Genomic DNA, 15,658 nt, shown 5'->3' with positions numbered 1-15,658 from the left:
TGTCAGAAAAAGCAGCAGAAGTAGCAAAAATGGAACAAGATGTCATAAATTTGAAAAACCATACTACTCGATATAAAGTACTGAAAGATGAAGAGATAAAACAAAAAGCCCTGAAGACATATATGGATAGCGATGAGTATAAAAAAGAAGTTGAAGCAAATGTAAAGGCAGAAAAACTTTTACAGTTGCAAAACCAAACCTTACAGTATGAAAACTTAGCACAAGAAAGTAAAAATAACGACGCAGCCATGCAAAAGGCAATGAAAAGCGCAGAATATATAAAAGCTAACAATGACTGGTTAGATGCCCAAGCCAACGCTAAAGCAGCCCAACTTATAGGGTCAATAAGGACAAAAATACAAGCGGATGAAGACAGTTCAAATGAAGCTTTAACAAATGCTGACTTTAAGAACGCCTTCGAAGCTCTTCATAGTAAGGTGAAACAAGTGAACGACTTCTCATCTGGAAAGAAACTGAAGTCTGAAGGTTTCGACAAAGAGTTAAAAGAAGTAGCACAAAATATGACGAAAATAACAGACGCAGCAACGAGACAGGCAGTTCAAAGTGCCTATGACGCCGTTAGAGCAACTGTTGTGGAAAGTCAAGAAAAAGAGTTACAACAGACCAAAACAGACCTAGTAAATGCTTTCTTAAGAACGAAAAGTCAGGTAGGACATTACGCTGCAGATGGAACATATGTGCCAGCTGGTGGAACTTATATACCAGCTGTTGGAATTTATATACCACCAAACCCTCCAAGAGAAGCACCTGCACCAGGACTACCTAAAACATTTACATCGTCACATGGACACAGACACAGGCATGCACCAAAACCAGCACAACAACCAACACAACAACCAACAGTTCAAAATCCAGCACAACAACAACAACCAGCACAACAACCACCTCCACAACCAGCACAGCAACCAACAGTTCAAAACACTGCACCACAACCAACAGTTCAAAACCCTGCACAACAACAACCACAAACAGAGCAAGGACATAAAAGAAGTAGAGAACAAGGAAACCAAGAATTCTTAAAAATGCTTAAGGAAAATTATGGTTACCCAGATACTCTTGACTTTAGTGACAGATATAAAGAAGCTATTAGAAAGTTCAAGGAAGGAAATACTGACCCGAACCTATTTAGCTTTATGGTTCAGCACCAAATGGGATATAATTTCAAACCTGGAAAATACAAGCTCGCTAAGGGATATGATTTAATAGCATATCATCCAAATGACATGACTGAATTTACTCCGAGATATTTGGTGTCAGAGCTAAATGATAATTCAACTCTCTTCATGAAACGCGTAAAAAAGAGACGGAACGAAAGAAGAAAGGTTTATGAGTCCGGATGACTTAGATAGGGAACTTTTTAAAAACGGTCTCGGAATATATGAAATGCCAGCAGATGAGGTACAAGAAACTCCACAGGAAGAAATAGTTCAGATACAACCAGACATGGAAGAAATAGTTCAGCAACAACAGCTAGAAGAGCCTGAAGGAAACGAACAAGTCACTCCTTTGGAAACTAACTTCACAGAACTAGATGAAGATTGGAACAGCCGAAAAATCTTGACCCTCAACAAGAGCATGAGGTGAATATGGAATCTTTCCAAGAGTCTAAGAAAGATTCGGCTGACATAGTAGAAAATATCGAAAAATGTTTGCCGACATACAAAGACTCCAGCACCAGATGAAAATTTCAGCATAGAATGGAAGCACTGAAAGAAAATGTACACAAATACAACAACCCTTTTTACTTACGAGCATTTAACGTTCAATCTTCGGATGAACTCGGTGAAAATAAAAGGTTAAATTTCAAGAAAACATATAGAAATGAAACATTGTTTAAAGTTCATTCAGAACCTAACCAAGATGGAAACAAACCTACTTTTGTTTCTGCAGACGATGGAACTACAATGAGATGGGGTCATAAAGCTAACCCGGATAGGTGGTTCATAAACTTACAACCTCAATTCCAAGAAGTTGTAGACGCAATGGAAGTCAATGGTGAACCAGATATAGCTGGTATTTTAAGCGCGGCTTTAATGCCATTGAAAGATATGAAACATGCAGATATTTTGGACCAGTATGAAATGAACATGGCTGATGGAAAATATAACACCTGACGTTCTAGAACATTTATCTCAAAGAACTACACAGAACCATAGAGATGGTATATTTGGTGAAGAGTTTAGAAAGAAAGTTAGGGAGGGAGAAGGAAGAGAACCTATTGTACATGACCTTGCAAACGAAAGTTTACAAAAATGTCATAAAAACTTACTTTGCAGACGAATGAATCGAGAAGGGATGAATATTTAAGAAAACTCAAATGGACAGTACCAAATGAAATGTTAGTATTGAAAAACATGTTCCTTGACAAAATAAAACCAACTACAGAAATAAACGACGCAAGACTGAAAGATTGGGTAAAAGCTTTCCCATTCACAAAAGATATAGTTGGTAACATGGAAAGAAAACCAGAATGGCTACAAAAACATATATTTGGAAACGAGCTATTCCATATGGACAGGCACTGTTTGAAGAGCTTGAACCGGAAACTCAGGAAAGAGTCATGCAAACAATACGCGAAGACTCAAATACAGACTATGACAAACTCTTTCTAGGATATAGGTTACCTGAGATGGGCGACCAGAGCCAAAAGGCAAAAAGGACATGGGAAATTTGCAACATACTAGATGAACATAATGCAAAGATGCAACAACTTCAAGCAGAGGGCAATGAAGGAAAAAGAAGAGTTAAAAACTCAGTCAGGAAGAAAGTAAAGCTTGGTCCACGTGGGTTCTATTATGACATATAAATCCAACTATTCTATATTTTTACTCATATGAAATGTACGCCGCTCAGAATATAACGCCAACAGTTTTGGATGCTATGAATGGAAATGTTTCCGAATGGTATAACGAATGCGACAATGCCATTAGAAGGTCAGAAATAGTTCCTGGAACTTACGAATATACAACTGCTGTTTCTTATGGAAACGTAGGTGAGTTTGGAGAAGGTTCTTCAACAACAGTAGATATTGCTTGCGACAGGTTTCATATAATTTCTATTGACAACTCTTTCTTATACGTGGAACAAGACATTGAAATAAAACCTTCTGCCAAGTTGTCTGACAAGAAAGGTTGCAATGGAATTTTCTATGTCGGATACCAATATGCTCCAGAAGTTTTCATGGGATATAAGATATATTCTAACTCTGACTTAGTTCAAACAGTAACATGGGCAAACTATGAATGGTTCGCTTTGAGAAACTCAGTACAACCACAAGCTAGAGAACAAACAGACCAGTATGCAACTATTGAGAAAATAAGAAGACTTGACCCTAACGTTCCAGGAGTTTATGTTAACCTTTCTGGACAGATGGAAATGCAGTAACCAAAGTAAAATTGAAACTTAGAGTTCCTTTGTCATCTTTCCTCATCTTCAGGTTTTTAAGATACTTGCCAAACTGGGCAGGAAAAATTTCTATCGAACTTACTCCAAGCAAAAATAACTTAGTCATTGCACCAACACAAGACCCATTCACTCTTACAGACGTAGTGGGAACAAATAAACGTCATTCGCCGACTTTTGCAAAGACAAAGTTGACTTAGACTTTGGTTTCTCAAACCTCAACACTGAAGTAAACTATTATTTCAATGCTGCTGGAACTGCTTGGGACCCAGTTAAGTTCACATGCGAAAAATTTGAATGCAAGAGAATAGAAAGCAGACTTGCAGTCTATATGTTGGACCCAGATATTTCAAATGCTTTAGCTGCCAAATATATTGCAGTTCCGCACTTATGTTCCCTATACACCAATATCTGTCAAAGACTTTGCAGGTGAAGTTGGAAACCAAAGTGCTGACCCAGGTGCAAGAACAGATATTGCTTTACAACTGCAATGAAACATGCAGATACTATGTTTGTACTGTTCAGACGAACTATAAATGACTATTCTTGTTTCTACAACCCTGGTATTAAATATCATATAAACATAGATGGCAAATATTATCCAAGAGAAGAATATTCTACAGTTGAGGATATGAGGTCATACAACTTGACATTAGATGCTATGAACTTTAACAACAACTTCACAACAACCATTAACCTGAAATGCAAAGTTCTATTATGCCATATGTGAAAGTATGGACTCATACAGGAGGTCAAAAAACTCAATATACAAATGGAGACGCGTTCAAACTTTTGGCTTGGCATTCCATTTGCTGACTCAGAAGACTTTATGGGTGGTATTTCAACTGTTGGTACAGTTCAAATACAATATACTGGTGACAGAGACGGTCCAGATGAACTGAGAGCAAAGAAGTTTACAAAAACCAATAGCACTTTTCACGGAAGATGCTCTTTTGAAGATTCGTTCGATGAAACCTGCTGGGCTCCTCAGATTGGCATAACGACAGCTTCCATCGAGCAGATTTTGGCAGCAAGGTCAGTAAGTTGTTCTTGAACTGACTTCTCTCCGTCAAATATTGACAGTACGCCAGTTTTGACATAATATTGTAAGATAAACTTTACCTTTAGAAATTCTGTAAGTTTTGAGTTATATTTTTGTCTGCTTCAAGAACTTTCACCATTCAGTTATACCAACTTTCTTTGCTTATTGAAAAATATTTTGGTTCAGCAAAGACTGCTATTCTATAACATTTTCCATTGTTTGTATAAAGAACTATTCTGTCAATGTATTTGTATTGTTTGTGTGTGTAAACCTTTGTTTGCTTCAATTCGAAGAGATACTCGAATACGTCCATCTTTTTATTCTAAGTAAAATGTCATTTCCGAAAAATAGAAGCGTAAGTGTTTCAAAAGGTTTAATGGCGGTGGCAGATGTGAAGTTAAATTCACCAACTCAAACAAACAGTCAAAGTGTTGTTGTCAATGTCAAAGACAGAGATGTTGAAGTGGGGAAACCATACGAAGACGAAGATGGTATAGCAATTGTTCCTGTAAAAGAACAACCAACATATCCTGAAGTTAGCAGAGACTTAAGTTCTGTTGCAGATATTCGAAACGACTACCAACAACTTAAAGACAAACTTAAAACTCAGGAGAAGATTTGTCAAGCTTTGGGTATAATGTTAAACTTGGTCGAACACAACCCTGTAAAAGTGAACTCATATGTCATCGCACCTCATGAAGTTTTGAAAGAACTATTGAAACTTTTGACAGAGGCAGACGATATAAACATCAAAGAAATAGAACCCGACGTTAGTTGCTGTGGTGTTTCATATAATGTCATTGACAAGATATACGTTATGAAAGGAGGTGAAACGTTGAACTTAAAATATAGTTTCCCAGACGTTATAAAAATATTTGACGACCACACATTTCATTAAAATTTATTTGCTAAGTAAATGGCAGAAGACATAATGGTTTATACTATTACGACTAAAAACCTGAGTCATATAATTCTATAACAACAAACTTACAAAGTCCTCAAGGACGATATTGTAAACTGACCTTAAACACGATGACGACTAAAGCCTGTTTTGCTCTTTTGACACCAGAAGATTTTATTGTTGTGAATGGTAAAAAATACTCCTTTGAAGATACTTACTCAGATATACCACCAACAGGTTTTGTTGACTTATTTAATACTTTAAGGACGGATGTAACATGTGCTGCAACTAGAGCAGGTTTCATTATGTTTGGATGTCCGACCGAGTTTAGTATAAACGATATGAGCTATAATACAAAACTTATATCTGGTTTTTACTACCAACAGTTTCCTATAACAGGAAAAGGTGTCATACAAGGTCTATCTATTCCATTGACTTTAAGTACACCTATTTTATATATTGTTTCAAACTTAGGTTCAAAGTGCTATTCGAATGTCGACAGAAACTACTATGACCAAAAGATACTCATGCGTATAAACAACACTTTCTCTGCTGGTTTGCCTATTGTTCATTCGAATGCAGAGTTTTCAGCTTTAGTAAACTCAAACACTTTAGCAAACATAAACTTAACCTTAGTTGACGCAAACTTTGTTCCTGTAAAACTTTTATGTCCTATGTATTTGTCAATGACGGCAGAAAGTTTCGAATTGGAAGATGCAACTGGTGAAAGTATTGTATTACAAGAACAACTTCAACAACAAATAGCTCAAGAACAACAAATGGAACAAATGCAACAAATGGAACAACAAAGTCAAGAATAAAAAAAATATTTTTTTTTATTTTTATAAAAATGTACAGAATAGACGTTTCAGATTTTTATGACTTCCAAGCGTTCAGAAATATGTGTCCATTTAGAGACTATAACAAAGCAGTCGAGAATTTGAAACGTTTAGTCATTTATGTCGACTCTGCCCCAGAATGTTATGTTATGAAAGAATGGGATGTTGTCTTTAACAAACCAAGAGCAACAATAGTGTCTGAACAAGAATGTAGACAGAAACTTAAGAAAATAAAAGTTGTACAAGTTGGTATGAAGATGTTAGATGCTTGGGATATCTTATTGTCAAAGTTAGAAGATTTTTCAGTTCGAGGTATAAAGTTTTATACACCTTCTCCAAACTTCTATTCTATCTTCACTGGATATAAATACGAACAAGTAGAATGGAAAGAAAATATTATAGAAGCTTGGTTAGACCATGTCAAAGAAATTATATGCAATGGAAACGAAAAGGTTTATGAGTATATCTTATGTTGGTTTGCAAATATCTTACAACATCCAAGTGCTAAAAATGAAACTGCTCTCATTATAATTGGAAAACAAGGAACTGGTAAGAACACATTCTTTACAGATATCTTATGCAAACTATTAGAAGGTTATTCGAACCCTAATATGACAAACTTAGAAAACATCTGTGGCAAGTTTAACTCCTCAATAGAGAATATGAAACTTATAGTTTGCAATGAACTTCAAAGTATAGATACAACAAAAGTTTTGAACTCAGATGCTTTGAAGAGTCTTATAACAGACAAAGTTGGAGTTGTTGAAAGAAAGTATAAAGACCAAAGAGTTTGTGAAAATGTTGCAAACTTCATTATGGTTTCAAACAATGCTGTTCCAATGAAGTTAGAAAGTTCTGACAGAAGATATGTAGTTGTCAGAACGTCAGATTCTCATATGCAAGATACAGAATATTTTGACGACTTAGCAGAAACTTTGACATCTGACTTTTACAACCACTTGTTCTCATATTTCATGACATTAGATATTTCTAAGTTCAATCCAAGACAAATTCCATATACCGAAGAGAGACAAACATTGTTAGAAGCAAACAAGAGTGTATATGAACTGTTCATAGAAGAAAGCAACTTTGAGTGTTTAGATGAAAGGTCATTGTACGATGAATATAAACAATATTGTCAAGAATATGGTTATATGGCAGCTTCTAAACGAACATTCTTGGCAAACGTCAAAAATCTTTTAGATGTTCAGAACGGCGTATATACAAAGAAAAATTTTTCTGAGTAAATTTAAAAAAAATATTTTTTTATTTTATTTGAAATGTACGCTGAGTTTGTTGGAAAAGACTGTTGGAAAACTTGTTTGTTAGATGAGAAATATGAAATTCACTGTTGTGAGTCATTTGAAGTCAGAAAAAAAGAGACAAAAAGAGTTTTAAGCGAATGGGAGCAAAATAACGGATATGCTAGGATGAAGATGAGTGGAAAAACTATTTTAAACATATTGTCATTGCAACTCATTTTATACCGAATCCTAACAATTTACCTTTTGTAGACCATATAAACCATATAAGAAACGACAATAGACTTGAAAACTTACGTTGGGTCACTCGTTCTGAAAACAATAAGAACAAAAGCAAATTTGCAGATATTGTATTCGAATTTGTCGACGAACTAGAAGATGAAGCAATTGAAATTACAGACTATGGTAAGCATACGCTTGAGTTTTACTACTACAGCGAAGAACAAGACTCTTTCTACTTTTATACCGGCGTAAACTATAGGAAATTACAAGTATATTTTACTAAGGCGGGCTATGCTTATGTAAACACTAGAGATACAGATGGAAAACGCGTTCAAATACGTCTTAACAAATTCAAGAAGCTATATGGCATACCATTTTAAAACGTTTTTAAAAAAAAATATTTTTTTATCCGATAGAAAAGATGACGAAATATATTTCAGTCAACAAATATATGACAGAAGTCAAAGATAAGTTAGCTCCATTCACATATTTGAATGTTTACTTCTACCATTTTGAAAAGTCTTCATTTGACAAAGTTTGGAACATCGAACCTGTTAAGTTTGCTATTGTGACTAAAAATGGTGCGAAATTTGAAGACTTAGACATAGAAGGTTTGTTAACAGTCAAAGAAAATTTTGACAGAAGGTTTTCAAACCTTAAAGAAGGCAAAGCATACAAACTTGTTATACCTTATGAACCAAAGAAAGCAGACGACTATGAATATTATGAGTCTAAGATAGTTGAAGTTCAAGGTAAATTGGGTAAAAAGATTTTAGAGTCTAAGCCAGTGTTTGCCCCTAAAGAGGAAGAGAACATTGACATTGACCCAGAAATGTTCTAAAAATAAAAGTTTATTTTTACATGTCATATCTCACCTTCTCTGGAACTGGTTCAGGTTCTTTCTTCTCTTCTTCTACTTTCTTTTCTTTCTTTTCTCTCTTCTTCTTCTTCTCTGGTGGAGTTATGTCAAACTTCTCAGAACCATATTTATGTAAAAGTTCTTTGTCCTTTAATAGCTCTTCTATTCTGTTTCCTATTTCATCTTCAAGAACAGCGCATGTGTCTTCTTTGCATTCTAAGAACTTTTGTTGGACTTCATCTTTCCAATCGGCGTCATCTCTGTCAACAAGTCTGTCATTGACAAACTTAAAGACTTCTCTGCCTAATGTTTTATGGTTCTTGTCATATTCCCAGAAACAGAACTTTAGAACAAATTCACCTTTCTTGTTTACACTATGTAAGATTTTATGGTCGACAGATGTTTTGCTGTCAAAAAGTTTGTCTCGAATATAGATAGCGAAATCGCTAGACATTTTCAAAAAGATAAAAATTTTAATTTTTCTAAAAATATGTTAGAAAAAAAGTTTGCTGACATTGACAAGAAATTTGAGAATGTTTTGAAGAAGAACAAGAGGAAGTTAGAAAATGCTCAGATAAAACCCATACATGACAAGTTCCTATTTGCTCAGAATGGTATAACAGGTCTAATCGCACCACCTGGGTCGGGTAAGACTTTCACTTATCTTAAAATGGCTGCACAACAACAAGAACTAGATGAGAAGAACCCATTCTATGAGTTAGTTGTTATTTGTAGTACTTCTGGTCAATTTGACCAAACCGTAAATTCGTTCAAAGATATTATAAAAAAGTCTAAGTTAGTATGTATAAAAGACTCTGAGTTGTTAGATTGGATAAAGAAGTACCAAAGAAGAGTTTTGAAGTACAATGCTATAAATGAGTATATAAATTCGAAGTTTAAAGACCCAAATGAGGAAATGCAGAGAATATTAGAGAAGAAACACTTCAGAAACAAACAGAAAGAGATAGAATACATTTCGAAAAATTGCAATCGTACGATTGGAAGACTTACCCTCATAGATGTCTTCTTATCTTAGATGACTTTGCTTCTCATCCTTTGTTAAAGAACAGAGAACAAGACATGTGTCGAATTCTTAAGAAGCTCAGACACTTTAACATTTCAGTTGTCATTTGTGTACAGACAGCCAAGAGTTTAAGTAAGGATGTAAAGAGAATACTTACTGATATCATACTTTTCCCTGGATTGTCCGAAGACGATTTCATGGAACTTATGAAAGAGTCCATGGCAGGTAAGTTTGACAGACATGAACTATGGGAGAAGTACAAAGTCATACAAGACCCTCATACTTCTTTCAGAATTCACATCTACGCGAACAAAGTTCAAATTGTAAAAAGTCAATAAAAATAATGTTTAGGGTAGATGGGTATATCTAACCCGATATCTACCCTCTTTTCTACCCCAGTTATTTTATAAACGTTTTACATGGTAAACGTTATTTTTAAAATTTTGTGAAAACTCAACGGTTTGACACATGCCCTAAAAATTATTTTACTCAGAATTTTGTGCTGAATTCAGCAAAAATATATTTTAGGGTAGAAGGTTAGATATACCCTCTTTTCTACCCTCTTTTCTACCCCAGTTATTTTATAAGCGTTTTACATGGTAAACATTGTGAATTCGTGAAATTCTAAACAATTTCGTAGCTTCTATTTCTTCTGTCAGTACATCGAATGTTTTAACTATGCCGAATGTTTCTTTATATTTCTTCTTGACATCAGATAGAAGGAAATCGTCAGCTGTTGGATAGTTTTTGTTCAGAAATGTCAACATGTCCATTTTATCTTCTGCTGGTTTCTCTACTTCTTTCTTTAAGTCAGCATAGTCGTTTCGCATACGTTCTATCTCTTTGACGGAGTAGTTATATTTCCTCATTGCTGCTTTACATTTTGAACATTGTGGGTTCATTTTAGCATTGTACATTGAAATCTTACCTGCTAGTATGACTAAGGCGTCAATGGTTTTCTTTAACTCAAAAGTTGCGGGTTTTATCTGTTCGTTCCATACCTTACCTCTTCTATCTTTATCTCTTATCTGCCATACACATTTTGCAACTAACGAAACAAAGTTGTCGTAGGTCTTAAACTCCCCAGATTTGTATATGTCAGAGATGTTCTTATATACCATATCGCAATCTTTGTCCATGACTTTGTGGTTGCAATGAAATCCAAGAAACTCATAGTTAACCTTACGTATGAACTTCTTTATTTCTACTGAGTCAGTTGCTTTGACTTCTATTTCATCGAATTCTGGAATAGTAAGCTTTTGTTGTTGTATTTCAGGAAGTTTAGGTAGATGGTCAATAATATCCTGCATTTCATAAAGATACTGTTCATTTGTTTCATCTTTCGCAGTGCAATCTAAATCTCCTTGGAGAAGTTCTTGCTTTATCTTCTGGATTTTTGTTTCAAAAGTATATGAAGAAGGAATGAAGCTTTTCATCTCTACCAACATTGACGTAGGATTCATGACTAACGAGTTTGGTGCTGTTGTTGCTAACATGTTCTTACAATAAAAATAAAAAAATATTTTTTTAAAAAAACCAACTTTATTTTTTATTTCGGGAAAACTCATGACAAATTCAAGAGGGTAGAAAAGAGGGTAGAAAAGAGGGTAGAGCTACCCTTCTACCCTAAAATATATTTTTGGGTGTAAAAGTGTCATTTTTTTCATGTCCGAAGACTCGAAGGTGCAACACTTCCAAAATACCGACGAACTCAGAAGAGCAGCATGGCAGTATCTTCTTGACAACTTCTTTGAGTTCTCCAGGTACACCTTGGAAAATGCTGAAGAACTCCGACACAAAGAATTTGGAGAAATTGCACTCCAATACTACCTTGACAAACAAAGGGTAAACAAAGGGTAAAATAAGACTAAAAACTTAACGTTTAAAAAGTGACATTTTTATGAGCTCCGAGTCACCGAGAAAACTTGGTCAGATGTTAGCAGCTTACTTCCCTGAGGAGGATGGAAGCGTTACATACGTAAGGTTCAAAAACAACGAACCTGGAATTGCGTACCAAATTCGCAATTACATGACCATGGAAGAGTACGAAAGGTTCCTACAAGAGAAACCAGCTCTAAACAACTCAGAAAAGAAAGAGTAAAAAGTTTAACTCGTAATTGTTTATTTTTTTACTTGTATGGGCAAGCTGCAAGAATGAAGTCAACTATCTCAGTCTTTGTCTTGACCAGTTGGACTGCTCTTGCGAGTACGTCTGTTTTGCGGTCTCCAGCTGGTGTCTGACCTTCGTAATTGCGCATGTTCTTGAGAGCTCCAGTTGTAAATGGTTGTAGGATGAAGAGTCTCTCAGACTGCTTGAGGTAGTCTTCACGGTCACGAACCGAATCTGTGGTACGAGTCGAATCGGTCGATTTGAGGGAAGAGACTGAAAGCCTGTCGTCTTCCATAGGGGCTGTGGCATACTCTTTGCGTAAGCGGTTCAGACCTTCTTCGAACTCTTGGTCTCTCTTGGATTGAGATTGAGATTGGAATTGCTGGGGTGGAGCTTGCTGGAACATCCAAGGGTTGGGGAAGTAAGGCATAGGCTGAGGAGGGTAGTTCGGGAAGCCTTGTAGTGGAAATTGGTAGTAACCTTGAGGTGGAAATTGGTAGTAATTTGGTGGAGGTACTTGCTGGAACTGAGGTGCAGGGGCTGGTGCTTTAGGTTCCTCTGGTTTGGGAATGGACTCGGTTGGTGGGACGTCGGACATTGTCTTGAAACAGTACAAATATTGTTCTGAAGCAGTGCAAGTCTTGTTCTGAAAAAGTACAAGTATTGTTCTGAAGCAGTGCAAGTCTTGTTCTGAAAAAGTACAAGTATTGTTCTGAAGCAGTGCAAGTCTTGTTCTGAAAAAGTACAAGTATTGTCAGTTCGCAAAGGCAGTCCTTACAACTACAACAAATTCTTCTCCGAAGTCAATCGAAAAGTTGTGGTTTACTATGAAACATTGACGGCACTCATGACGAACGAAGAAGATAACAACAAAACTCATTGAAATGGGTTAGTCGGTGAGAAGATTCTATATTCCAAATTGGACAATTATATTTTCACCGAAGTTCAGTCCTCTCCAAGCGTATATATATTCCAACTTGAAGACGCCACAGAATAAAACATTGGCATGAAAAAATAAAAAATTTTATATTCGGATTTTGATATAAAATGTGGAATTTCTTGGGAACGGACAAGTCTATTTACTACAAGGAAAGTGAGGTGGAGTTGTGGCAACCAGTCCCATTTTATATTCCTTCCTAGCTAATTGTCCGTTTTAATTCATGGTCGCCCTCCGGAAGTCTTGAATTCTATCTAGGTCGAGTACACCATTCTTGGTCTCAAATCTCTATGATTATAACCTGCTTTGTCTGTATTTTCGTCTGACTTATTGCACGAAGACAACGGATATCATTGACAAACGGACATAAAAGTGTTCATTTCGGATGTCCGCGCAGCCAATCGCATTCGAGCACTGCGAAGAAGCCTACGTTCCAAGGAGAGGGGTCTGGTGCAATATTAGTAGTTCATTGAACTCTTACGAGCAGTACATCCTCAATGCCTGGGAGGACAAATCGTCCCGCTTGGATTTGGCATTCTTACCAACTCACTCGGGACGACCCTCCTACGCAACTGCGGAGACGAAAAGAGTCCAATTCAGGGGGTCAGGGAACTATGTTCCAAATTCTCATTAATTATATCCTCTTTACCGCAACTATAACACCTTTATATATATCTCCTCTCTCTAAAATAAAATTTTTTACTCTTAGAACCACTCGAGTTCTCCTGTTTTATCGGTTGTTGAGCTTGGTCAGCTCTCTTATATTGTCTGACCTGCGTCTTTACTTGCCTTATTGAACCCATTGAAATTGCACAAGCTTGCCCATGAAATTGAACGTTAATTCCGAAGTATTAGTTCAAGTCCCAAAGTGTGAGAAACTGGGGAAGAACCTTGCAACTGGTCTCGCTTTGTGCGGATTTGGTATGGGGTTTAGTTGGGAAATTCGTAAAGGTCATCGGCAACAAGGTTGCCCAAAACTTCCTCTTCTTCGTGTTTCTCTTCTTCCTCTTTCTTCCTCTCTCTCTCTTCTCTTCTTCCTCGGACATTCCTTCGGCAATTCTTGTTCACCGAGAGTAGCGTTGTTGAGTTTCTGTCCTTTCCGAGTACCTTCCAGATGGCGTCTATCTCTCTGAATATTAACGGGTAGATGAGTCTGCAATCCTCTTCTCGCGTAAATGCGCCAAAGTCCGTCCAAATCGTTCGTAGACTTTCTCATTGAAGCTTGGTTCATGAGGAACATCGCCTTTAGAGCCTCTGTCATCTCTATTCGCAATAAACTACTTTGGTAGAGTCTATACGGTGTTTGACAGATGAGCTTCAAAATTGGCAATTTTGAAATTTGAACTGGCGCTTGTTCGGGCAACCTTGAAAGACATCTGCCCATTGAGTTGGCTTCGGTGCTTGTTCGAGACATTCGAAAAAATGAAGGTGGTTTTGAAGAATGAAGCGGTTTTACTTCAAAAGCTTGTTTGACTGGTTAATAGTCTAACAAGTTTAAAAAATAACTTTGTTCTTCTTCTGACGATTTGTTGTCTCCTTCGCGATATAAAAGTTCGACATTGAGAACCTAAAGAAACGTTTTTGAGATGCGGAAAGAGTTCAGGCAACGTTCAATAATTCCTAGGATATGTTGGAGCCAGTTTCGAAATCTGCTGACTTCGACAAAATTGGGACAATGTCAGAAAATTCATCTTTTGTCGGACCGCTGAAGGTAAGTCCCTTACATGTAACGTAGTCTGGTAAAGTCTTCTCATTTCTGCTAACTTTTTGAGTATAGCTTCGTAGTTTTAGAATTTTAAATTTTAATTGTCTTATTCCACTCTTTACTTCTAAAGCGTAACTATCCATGAGGTCAAGAGTAGCTTTGGTAGCTTTAAGTGAGGCTATCTGTTCCTTGACTGTGCAATTTGGTTGCAATTGTGGTTTGAGCTCCTTCAAGTTCGCCGTCTATGTCGTCTATAATCACATACTTTGCTTGAAAACTCTTCATCGGTCCATTGAGATTGGTGTGGGACGAATTTAACTTGCTTCATAAAATCAAAAAATGAAAAAAATTGTTTTACTCAAAGCGTTGCCATGTATATGGCTATAAGAAACTTACCAAGAAAGGCTTCTGTCTTCACATGAGTCTTTGGCAACTTGAGTGTGTTTGGTGTTTGTTAGGTTGGGTTCTGAATTTGCGAATTTCTCTCTCGAGCGCAACAACAGATGTCAGAATAACATTCCCCACTGTCTTCTTGCCACCATAAATGTTATTTACGAACTTGCATTTGCAGAAGACCGGTCAATACAAGGTTCACAGTTGAAATAGTTGTAACACAAACCTGTTGATACGAGTGTGAGTAAAAACATAAAAAAAGTGAAGTTAAAATGAGATGTTTACTGAACTGGTAGAATGTCGCCCTTCTGTGTTTATGAAGAACGCCTACTCTCGAGAAGTGTAAGAGTCTCTGAGAATTGGCAATTCTACATTGGTCTCTCTTGATTGGAAGTTGTTATCCAAGGGACGTTTGTAGGAACCTTTAAAAGAGCTTCTTCTTCATGGCGTTCCTTTATGTTCGCTACAGGTTCTGTTCTACTGGTATTTTTTGAATTTAATTCCTTGTCAATTCTTAGCGAAGTGGTAGGCACCTTCCAGCAACAGAAGGAGGAACTTGACTTGCTTCATTTACCTTGCCGCAAGTACTGCTTAACCAACTTCAATTTATCTCTATAAGGTTAGATTGCCTCATCTGCTGAGGGGGTCTATGTCGGGTCATTTGTTTCAAGACAGATCGTTGTACTTTTTCAAGTACAATGTTGTAGCTTTTTCAGAACAATCTTGTACTTCTTTCAGAACAAACTTATGTTGATACTGTCTTGTACTTTTCAGAACTATTCAGTATGCATCTCATAAATTTAGTAACAGGTGTTACTTTTCAGAACAATACTTAACTTTTCCATAATCAATGTTGTACTTTTCAGAACAAATTTCCCGCTTAAAAGCGTCTCAATTTTGTGAGAAAAAATTTTCTGTTTCAGAAACAAGACTTGTACTTT

General features: G+C 36.4%; 5 protein-coding genes and 4 pseudogenes across 9 annotated transcripts, besides 2 other annotated features; 7 read left to right on the top strand and 2 right to left on the bottom strand.

Annotated features, from left to right (window-relative positions):
* Positions 1-248: 248 nt before the first annotated feature.
* Positions 249-1,573, top strand: TVAGG3_0349380 (annotated as a pseudogene). The gene has a single exon. A coding segment is annotated over exon 1 (1,325 nt).
* A 1,008-nt stretch (positions 1,574-2,581) lies between these two features.
* Positions 2,582-2,827: a mobile genetic element.
* An 86-nt stretch (positions 2,828-2,913) lies between these two features.
* Positions 2,914-11,066: a mobile genetic element.
* Positions 4,842-5,377, top strand: TVAGG3_0349360 (annotated as a pseudogene). The gene has a single exon. A coding segment is annotated over exon 1 (536 nt).
* TVAGG3_0349350 lies at positions 5,382-6,187 on the top strand (annotated as a pseudogene). The gene has a single exon. A coding segment is annotated over exon 1 (806 nt).
* TVAGG3_0349340 (uncharacterized protein) lies at positions 6,457-7,452 on the top strand (the record flags this gene model as incomplete). Its single annotated transcript, XM_051231037.1, has 1 exon — positions 6,457-7,452. One exon carries the CDS (start codon positions 6,457-6,459, stop codon positions 7,450-7,452), a length of 996 nt encoding a protein of 331 aa, XP_051100767.1.
* TVAGG3_0349330 lies at positions 7,486-8,069 on the top strand (annotated as a pseudogene). Its single transcript has one exon. A coding segment is annotated over exon 1 (584 nt).
* On the top strand, positions 8,141-8,530 carry TVAGG3_0349320 (protein of unknown function, DUF4108 family; the record flags this gene model as incomplete). The annotated part of the gene is made up of 1 exon (XM_051231036.1): positions 8,141-8,530. The coding sequence occupies one exon, from the start codon at positions 8,141-8,143 to the stop codon at positions 8,528-8,530; it is 390 nt and encodes a 129-aa protein (XP_051100766.1).
* On the bottom strand, positions 8,547-9,002 carry TVAGG3_0349310 (uncharacterized protein; the record flags this gene model as incomplete). The annotated part of the gene is made up of 1 exon (XM_051231035.1): positions 8,547-9,002. One exon carries the CDS (start codon positions 9,000-9,002, stop codon positions 8,547-8,549), a length of 456 nt encoding a protein of 151 aa, XP_051100765.1.
* A 406-nt stretch (positions 11,067-11,472) lies between the features above and the next one.
* TVAGG3_0349290 (uncharacterized protein) lies at positions 11,473-11,673 on the top strand (the record flags this gene model as incomplete). The annotated part of the gene is made up of 1 exon (XM_051231034.1): positions 11,473-11,673. One exon carries the CDS (start codon positions 11,473-11,475, stop codon positions 11,671-11,673), a length of 201 nt encoding a protein of 66 aa, XP_051100764.1.
* A 28-nt stretch (positions 11,674-11,701) lies between these two features.
* Positions 11,702-12,280, bottom strand: TVAGG3_0349280 (uncharacterized protein; the record flags this gene model as incomplete). Its single annotated transcript, XM_051231033.1, has 1 exon — positions 11,702-12,280. One exon carries the CDS (start codon positions 12,278-12,280, stop codon positions 11,702-11,704), a length of 579 nt encoding a protein of 192 aa, XP_051100763.1.
* Positions 12,281-15,658: the final 3,378 nt, after the last annotated feature.

Source organism: Trichomonas vaginalis, chromosome V (assembly GCF_026262505.1).
Source record: "Trichomonas vaginalis G3 chromosome V, whole genome shotgun sequence".
Taxonomy (NCBI): Eukaryota; Parabasalia; order Trichomonadida; family Trichomonadidae; genus Trichomonas; species Trichomonas vaginalis.
This window is presented reverse-complemented; position numbering and strand designations above follow the sequence as displayed.